An 8,495-nucleotide genomic window follows, 5' to 3' on the forward strand; every position below is an offset into this window, starting at 1 on the left:
CCTGGCCGGCTGCACCTTGGTCCCTACTCCTCCTCCCTCCTTGACCACACTGCCCAGGGCTTTAGGATAACGAACACACCAGCTCAGTTACTTGTCCAAGGTTCTCCAGCCCATGAGAGAGTAGGCTGGAGCTCCAACCCTGCCCACGCCTGGCTGCTGTCCCGACGTCCCTTCGTGGAAGAGGAAGCCCAAGTTCTCTGAGCTCTTCTCCGTGGCTACCTTGTTTGGAACCACCTTTGCCCTTGACCCAGACCCAAGCAGGACCATGGGCCACAGCTGCTGCCATCACACACCCCGATGCCAGACCTGCTCTGGCACATTCTACCTCTGCGGGCACATGCCCAGGAAAGGGACTGCCACCTCAAGGTTTGCAGATAACAGCTTGGTGCACAGGGATATAACAGGGAGCTCCGCAGGCAGGCACCCTACAGCTCTCTGACCACAGCACCATGGCCTTCCTCTGGCTTCTCTCCTGCTGCGCCCTCCTGAGCACAGCCTTCGGTGAGTTCGGGGCCAAGAGGCCGGGAGGGAGGTCTCTGCTAACCTACAACCCTGGGGCCAGAAAGGGCAACAGGGACCCTGCTCCCTGTTCAGCTGAACGCGGTGCTTTGAGCGTGAGCCCATCTCTCTCCCCCTCTGGGCCTCACCAGCCCCATCACCACAATGGGACCAGGATGGGACCAGTCGGCCTGGATGGCCAGGATGGCCCCCAGGAGGATAGGGAGGCCAAGTCCAGAGGGAGTGAAAATTCTTCTGAACAGCTAGTGGCTCCCAGTCAGGCTCAGAGGCCGAGCTGGCGGGCAGGTGCAGCTTGGACTCCACCAGCCCTTTGAGACCCTCGAACCCAGCACTTTCAAGCTTAAGTTCGTGGAGCCCTTAATCTGTGCCAGGAACAGAGCAAGTTCCTGCTTTGCCTGCTGAGACTTCTTGCAGCTTTCCTTCCTTCTTTCTTTCTTTCTTTTTTAAGGATTTATTTATTTATTTGAAGAGAATTTGAGTGAGTGGAGGGGCAGAAGGAGAGAGAGAGAGATTGAGGCAGACTACTCTGAGCATACAGCCAGACAGGGGGCCCGACCTCAGGACCCCGAGATCAAGACCTGAGCTGAAATCCAGAGTCGGATGTCCAACCCAGGCACCCCGTCTTCCTGCATCCGTCTCCCAGCTCTGTGAGGGTAGCAGCTATATGACCCCCTCTCTGTAGAGGGAAAGATGCTCAGAGGAGTAAGGCTAGGCAGCGGTGGGGCTGGGCCCACACCCCCAGACCCCTGCCTCCAGCCCGTGCTTGGGCCCAGCCACCACCTTGCAGCCAACCTGCTGGGCTTGTCTGGGCTGAAGCACACGTCCGACTGAGCTGTCCCTGGGGGTTCCTGGGAGAGTGGGGAGCCCGGGCCACCATCCCTTACCCCACGCTCCCACCCCCAGGCTGCGGGGTTCCTGCCATCCACCCCGTGCTGAGTGGCTTGTCCCGGATCGTCAATGGAGAGGACGCTGTCCCGGGCTCCTGGCCCTGGCAGGTGTCCCTGCAGGTAAGGAAGGAGTTCTACCCCTGAGTGGGGGACACACTGGGGTATTGGCCCACCTGGGGTCAGCCCGGGGGGCTGCTGGTGTCCAGCCAACACACACTCCTCCCCATCTTCCTCCAGGACAGCACTGGCTTCCACTTCTGCGGGGGCTCCCTCATCAGCGAGGACTGGGTGGTCACTGCCGCCCACTGCGGGGTCAGGTGAGGACCCAGGGTCCCCAGGAAACCCCTTGGTCGGGGGGAGACTCTCTGGACCTTTAACTCCTTGGCCTCGGTTTCCTTGTTTGGGAACATGTAGAAAACCCGACTCGTGCCGGTCTCCCAAGGGTTCCCGGGAAGGAAACACCCAGCGGGCTGTAGGGGCAGGTGTTCCAGGGGCAGTTGCTAATATTTTGAGGTCCTATCTCTGGTCAACAACACAGAGCACATGCACACAGGTACACACGCTAACACACGCAGCCTGCACCTGCTGTGTGTGCCCCCTTCCTCACACGAGGACCCCCTTCTCTCTCGGGCCCTCTCCAGAACCTCCCACCTGGTCGTGGCTGGGGAGTTTGACCAGGGCTCTGATGCTGAGGACATCCAAGTGCTGAAGATTGCCAAGGTATGGTGACCTGGAGTCCAAGTGTGACCCTGGGGTGAGCAGGGGGCAGGCCCTGGGGAGTGTGGTACCCAGGCTAATGCGTGAACACCCCCAGCTGCTCCCAACCTCCGCGGGATCCCGTTGTGACAGGGCAAAGCAGAAAGCAGGGTGTCCTGGGCCTGGGCCAGGCTCCTGGGGCCGCAGGAGGGGTTGCCATGTTGAAGACAGAAGCACGGGGGTGATCTGGGGTGGCCCAGCGCCCTGGTTCAGCCCTGTGCCAGCCTCTTCCCGGACCCCAACCACAGCCCCCCGCCCCTGCCCCCGCAGGTCTTCAAGAACCCCAAGTTCAACATATTCACCGTCAACAACGACATCACCCTGCTGAAGCTGGCTACGCCTGCCCGCTTCTCCCAGACCGTGTCCCCCGTGTGCCTGCCCAATGAGAACGACGACTTCCCTGCGGGGACCCTGTGCGCCACCACTGGCTGGGGCCGGACCAAACACACCAGTGAGCGTCCTCCAGCCGGGTGGGTGGGAGACGGGGGGCTGGGGGGTCGGGCTGCGGTCACTGACCGCCACCCCTATCTTTCCAGATGCCAACGGCCCTGACAGGCTTCAGCAGGCGACCCTGCCCCTCCTGTCCAACACCGAGTGCAAGAAGTTCTGGGGCAACAAGATCACCAACCTCATGGTCTGCGCCGGGGCCAGTGGCGTGTCCTCCTGCATGGTACGGTCTCTGGACTGTCCCCGGCCCCTTCCCTCCCAGCCCGGCGTGGGTTCCAGCAAAAGCCCAGGTCAGGGGCTTGGCCAGAGAGAGGAGGTAGAAGCCACACGCAGGCCTCTTTAGACGGCCCGACACTCTCTCCCTGGAATTCCTGCTTGAGCTGTTGTAAAAACGCTCATTTCTCCTGGCCGAACGCCCCCGCCCCCGGGAGCAGTGCCGGGTACAGCCGGGGTAGTGGCCCATGGCACCTAGAGGTCTCCAGACGGGGTTGGGCTCCATGGCCCGCCCTCACCACCCGTGCTTCCTCCCTGTCAACCAAACCACTTTATTAGGCGTCTATCACAGGGTCCCAGGCGATGGCCCAGACGTTCAGGGGCACAAACCACGCAAGGAGCTGCTGTAGCTTCTTTCGTAATCCTTCATAATCCCTCCAATAGGCATGTGCCATGTGTCCGCGGGCTGCCGGGCCCTTGTCAGGGCTCTGGAACAACGTCCAGGGCCCCCTGGGCAAGGCCGCCTGGGCTTCCAGATCCAAGCCCCTGGTCTCTCTCCCTGTAGGGCGACTCTGGGGGTCCCCTGGTCTGCCAGAAGGATGGAGCCTGGACCCTGGTGGGCATCGTGTCCTGGGGCAGCGGCACCTGTTCCACCTCCAGTCCTGCCGTGTACGCCCGCGTTACCGAGCTCATGCCCTGGGTACGGCAGATTCTGGAAGCCAACTGAGTCCAGCCTCACCCTGCCATCCCTGCGGACCTGCTCCCATGAAGCTTCAATAAATCAATAAAAGACACATTGATGATGTGCTCTTCTGTGTTGGGGCCCCTGAGACCTCATTCTGCTCGTGAACTTGGGTCTTCACTGGGACGAATGGCGGGAGGTACCTGGAGGGCCTGCCTTTGGTCTTGTTCCCAAGAGATGATACGGGACCACGTCCCCCTTGCCTGGCTCCACGCTTCCACCCCGGGAAGCAGCAGGGGCCTGGCCCTCCAAGCCACGCTCAGGGCGCTCAGGGCCCCGCCCCGGGGAGTGGGCAGCTGGGGGATGGGCCAGCTGCCGGCCGCACACACCTGTGGTTCCAAGGACCCTTCCCAGGAGCAGCCGCCCAGGCCTGCCCAGGAACCAGGTGCTTCTCAGCCCAGGGCCTCGTGATAAGGAAGGGGATGGCGAGGCAGGCTGCGATTGGTGGGCCGGGGAATATAATGAGGGTCCTTCAGGCTGACCCTATTCAACCTCCTGAGTCACACGCCATGACCTTTCTCTGGGCTGTCCTTGGCTTTCTCCTCTTTGGCGGCAGCTCCGGTAAGCGCAAAGTGCGGGGGGCGAGGCAGCCCCACACCAGGCCTCTCCCGCCCCCAACACCCACACCCCCAGAAGCTGGGACCTGCAGGGCCAAGTCCTAGCACCTCTCCTCACCTGCCCCGCCTGCCCCCCCGCCGGCCCCGCGGGCTCCCCTCTCAGCCTCGCTGGGCGCCTCTCCTGGTCTCCCCACTCCTGCTCTGCCTAGAGGTCCCTCGGGCCCCTCAGACTCCACGGGTCATGCCGGACCTGCCTCATGTTGGCCTCCTCCGTTGGCTCAGAAAGGGGGGGTCGTCCGGGCTCCCCCAGCATCCACATCCGTCCCCGAGCCACTGGCGTTGGGCCTCCGGAAGGTCTCCCACGCCGGTCCCGTTGGCCCTGTCCCTTCCGTCCTGACTCCGGCAGCCTCCGGGGTTTGTGCTGTTCCGGGGGGAGTAACACTCCGCTGCGACCGCAGACTTGGGGGCCGCGAGAGCACCGGGACTCAAGCAGGATGTCCCAGCCCGACGACCCAGGACCCTGGGTTTGAAGGATGGAGGATCCTCTTGGGGCACACAGTGGGTTGGGGAGCTGGCTATGTAGGAGTCTCCAGACCCAGGCTTCTAGCTCTGGTCCCTAACTCTGGATGTCCCCAGCCTCCAGGACCCTCCACAAGGGCCCCAGGGCCGCCGCCGGCCGGGTCAGGATGGGCTGGGTGCTGGGTGGCTACAGAGGCTGGACGTCTAGTTCTCCCGCCTCGGCCCCCGTCCATTGACCAGCTACCCTGGCCCTGGCCCCCAGGCTGCGGGGTCCCTGCCATCCACCCTGAGCTGAGTGGCCTGTCCCGGATCGTCAATGGGGAAGACGCTGTGCCCAGCTCCTGGCCCTGGCAGGTGTCCCTGCAGGTGAGGGGGAAGCTGAGGAGGGGGCGGGATGGACTGGGCATGGTCAGGCAGGAGCAGCGAGGCTGACTGTCCGGCTCCCCTCTCCCCAGACCAACTCGGGCTTACACTTCTGCGGGGGCTCGCTCATCAGCCAGGACTGGGTGCTCACCGCTGCCCACTGCAGAGTCAGGTGAGGCCAGGGCTCGGGCAGCAGGGGCCCCCTGGTGTCAGGGAACAGCCCTCACTCCCTCCCCAGGCCCCATCCCAGGCACTGTGCCCTGACAGGAAGGGTCTGAGGCCAAGGGCAGGTGGGGAAGACGCTGTTCCTACCTCCTAGCCACAGGCAGAGCCATCACCTGCAGGAGAAAATCCCGACCCTTGTGCCCCCTGCCACCCTGGACCCCCGCTTCATCCAGGAGAGCCACTCTAGTCCAGTGCCTTCAGTGCACAGCTGGGGAGCCGGGCCCCCATGTCCTCGTGGGAAGGAGAGGTTCAGCCGGGGCTTCCTGCAATTGGCAAAAGGCACACCGTGTCCCCCGTGTGCCTGCCCAGCGCCCGGGCACCCCGAGACCCCTCTGCCACCTCCTCTCCCCCCAGGAAGAGCCACCGTGTGGTGGCTGGCGTGTCTGATCACGGCTCCGATGGCGAGGCTGTCCAGGTGTTGAGGATCGCAAAGGTACCTCGAGGGCGGGTGGCCGAGGAGGCTGCCCCTGGGGGCCTGGGATGAGGGAGGGGCAAGGTGGGCAGGGTGTGCGGGAACAGATGACCTGGCCAACCCACTCGGGCCTCACCCTTGCACTTCTCAGTCCAGAGCCTTCTTTCCCAAGGAGAAAGCTCCTTTACAAATACAGAATGCTTCTTCTGATGGTAAGATGAAATTTTGCTCATTGTAGAAAAGCACAAAAATACAAAAACTAAATATCACCAATGTGTCAAATGCCAGTTTCCAGAGATTTTGCCTGTGCAGCTCCATCTGTGCTCCTTTCTCAACGACTGCCCGCCTGGCACGGAGCCCTCTGCGTCTCCAGACCTCTGTCCCCACCTCCCCACGTCAACCCCCAAGTCCTCCGAGCTCTGCCCAGCCCCCACCATGTCTCCCCAGGTTTTTGAACACCCACTGTGGGACAGGATTATGGACACCAACGACATCGCCCTGCTGAAGCTGGCCACGCCCGCCCTGCTCTCCAGCACTGTGTCCCCTGTGTGCCTGCCCAGCGCCAATGCCAGCTTCCCCCCGGGCTCTGTCTGCGCCACCACGGGCTGGGGCAAGACCCAGTACAACTGTGAGTGGCCTTGCAGGGCCTTTTCAGAAGGGAGGGAGCCTCATTCTGATTTTGGTCTAAATTCCACGCATGTAAATCGCAAACCATAAATCTTTCTTTCCTTTATTTAAAACCCTCATAATGAAAAATCTACCAAACATGATTAGAGATGACCTTAGGGGTGACTGCCTCTGGCTGCGGTCAGATGGAAACCAGTCTCCTGTGGGGCTCCCTGCTCAGCAGAGGGTCTGCTTGTCCCTCTCCCTCTGCCTGCTGCTCCCCCTGCTTCGCTCTCTCTCTCTCAAATAAACAGATGAGATCTTAAAGTTGGAGGGGGCGGACACCTGGGTGGCTCATTCGATTAAGAGTCTGCCTTCGGCTCAGGTCATGATTCCAGGGTCCTGGGATGGAGACCTGAATCTGGCCCCCTGCTCAGCAGGAAGCCTGCTTCTTCCTCTCCCTCTGCCTGCCATTCCCCCTGTTTCTGCTTTCTCTGTCAAATAAATAAATACTTTAAAAAAATAAAAATAAAAAGATGAGCTTAAGCACTCTGTCCTTGAAGACCACCTTGCAGAGAAGCACGGAAGCACCGGCAAGCGTGGCCCCCCTCACTGCCATGCCCCACCTCCAGGCCCGACTTCCCTCCTGACTTGAGGCCAGTGGCTGTGTGTGGCACTGTCCAGGAGGTCGGGGCGGAAGGAGAGGCCCTGACCCCTCCGGGCCTGCTGTGTCCCTCCAGCCTACAAGACCCCCGACAAGCTGCAGCAGGCGGCCCTGCCCCTCCTGTCCAACGCCGACTGCATGAAGTTCTGGGGCAGCAGGATCACGAATGTGATGGTTTGCGCGGGTGCCAGCGGCGTGTCCTCCTGCTCGGTATGGCCCGGCTCTGCCACCCTGGTGCTCCCCGTCGGACCTCATGCCACCCCTGCTCAGCCCAGAGGGCAGGTCCTCTCTGCGCGTGTCTTGGCTCCTTCGCTCAGGCCAGCTGCCCAGACCCCAGCCCAGACCTGGACCTGCAGAAGCAGGGGCCTCTGCCCAAGGGCTCTCTCTGGCCTGGGCGTGCTGCAGGGCTCCTGGGGGCCTTAGCCCCCTCACGCCAGCCCCCCGGGAGCCGGGAGTTTGTAGCCCATTGCACAGGCACTGGCCGGGTCAGAGGGTTGTCCACCTGCCCCAGGCCCTCTGGAGTTGGTGACGGAGCTGGGGCTGCCATGGGGCCCACATTGAAGGGTCTCCTGCTCAGTCACTGTGCCCAGGCGTGTCATTTCTCTGCACTGAACCTGGGCTGGGGCAGGTCAGGGCCCACTGGGACCTTGGACCCCACTTCGGGCTTGGAAACAAGTCCTTTATCCTCCTGCAGGGCGACTCTGGGGGCCCCCTGGTCTGCCAGAACGACGGAGTTTGGACCCTGGTAGGCGTCGTGTCCTGGGGCAGCAGCTGGTGCAACCCATTCTCACCAGGGGTGTACACCCGCGTCACCAAGTTCATTCCCTGGGTTCGTGAGGTTCTGCAGGCCAACTGAACCCCTGCCTCACCCCCCAACTCCTGCAAAACCCAAATAAAACCCTGAGAGCAACCACATGCCTTTTGCCGTCTGTGTCCTCGCCAGGGTGCTGAGGGGCGGGATGATGGCAGCCTTCACTGGGGTCGCCGCTGTGGAGGGTTGACAGATCCTGCCCTTCTTCTTAGGGGTACGAGACCAGGGCCCAAGGTCACGGGCAGAACAGTCAGGGTAGGAGCAGCAGTTCCTGAAACCCAGGGCAAGGGCCCTGTGGATCCCCAAGTCCCAACGTAGAGGCCAAGTCTATGTGTAATTCAAGGAAGACGCTCCGGAGTAAGTCCCTGGGTGAAATTATGAGCTTCTAAGAGCAAAGCTCTGGGTGAGGTCTGTGAAAACAAGTTTCTGTGGTGTCCTCCACGGGTTCTCTGCCTTGGAGCGTAGGCCCCAGTGGAGCCCAGTGTGCTCCAGGAGCTGCTTCAGTCCATGCTGGCTTCCCACCGACCCGGCCACGGGCGCACCCCTCCTCGGCCATCGCGCCCTGCTGTTTGAGGATGACTCAGCTTCTCTCCAGCAGCCTTGGCTCTCAAGGTCTCGGGGTCATGGCAGACCTACCCCCACCTTGGAGGAGATCCCTGGCCTCACGTCCTTGGCCTGGCTCCTGAAGGGACCCACTTGGTCTTCACCCTCCCAAGAAGCTTCCCACAACTTCACCCCAAATCCCCTCCGTCTGTGGCTCCTACCCCGTGGCAT

The 8,495-nt window shown here is 62.1% G+C and overlaps 1 protein-coding gene and 1 long non-coding RNA gene across 4 annotated transcripts; one reads left to right on the top strand and one right to left on the bottom strand.

Annotated features, from left to right (window-relative positions):
* The first annotated feature begins 350 nt into the window (after nucleotides 1–350).
* On the top strand, nucleotides 351–7,823 carry LOC116579213 (chymotrypsinogen 2-like). 3 transcript variants are annotated; one of them, XM_032324251.1, is made up of 7 exons: nucleotides 351–501; nucleotides 4,903–5,006; nucleotides 5,096–5,175; nucleotides 5,583–5,661; nucleotides 6,088–6,268; nucleotides 6,987–7,120; nucleotides 7,605–7,823. In XM_032324251.1, the coding sequence occupies exons 1-7, from the start codon at nucleotides 450–452 to the stop codon at nucleotides 7,764–7,766; spliced, it is 792 nt and encodes a 263-aa protein (XP_032180142.1). In that variant the 5' UTR covers nucleotides 351–449; the 3' UTR covers nucleotides 7,767–7,823. The 3 variants fall into 3 exon arrangements, with proteins under 3 accessions (XP_032180142.1, XP_032180141.1, XP_032180140.1); XM_032324250.1 differs by lacking the exons at nucleotides 4,903–5,006; nucleotides 5,096–5,175; nucleotides 5,583–5,661; ... (1 more) ...; nucleotides 6,987–7,120; nucleotides 7,605–7,823 and adding exons at nucleotides 1,423–1,526; nucleotides 1,644–1,723; nucleotides 2,048–2,126; ... (1 more) ...; nucleotides 2,699–2,832; nucleotides 3,388–3,625 and having other exon boundaries at nucleotides 391–501; XM_032324249.1 differs by lacking the exon at nucleotides 351–501 and adding an exon at nucleotides 3,545–4,125.
* LOC116579214 lies at nucleotides 6,350–6,634 on the bottom strand. Its single transcript, XR_004281173.1, has 2 exons — nucleotides 6,592–6,634; nucleotides 6,350–6,432 (listed from the first exon to the last, which is right to left on the bottom strand). It is a non-coding gene; the product is annotated as an uncharacterized LOC116579214 (long non-coding RNA).
* Nucleotides 7,824–8,495: the final 672 nt, after the last annotated feature.

The sequence above is a fragment of the Mustela erminea genome, chromosome 19 (assembly GCF_009829155.1).
Source record: "Mustela erminea isolate mMusErm1 chromosome 19, mMusErm1.Pri, whole genome shotgun sequence".
NCBI lineage: Eukaryota > Metazoa > Chordata > Mammalia > Carnivora > Mustelidae > Mustela > Mustela erminea.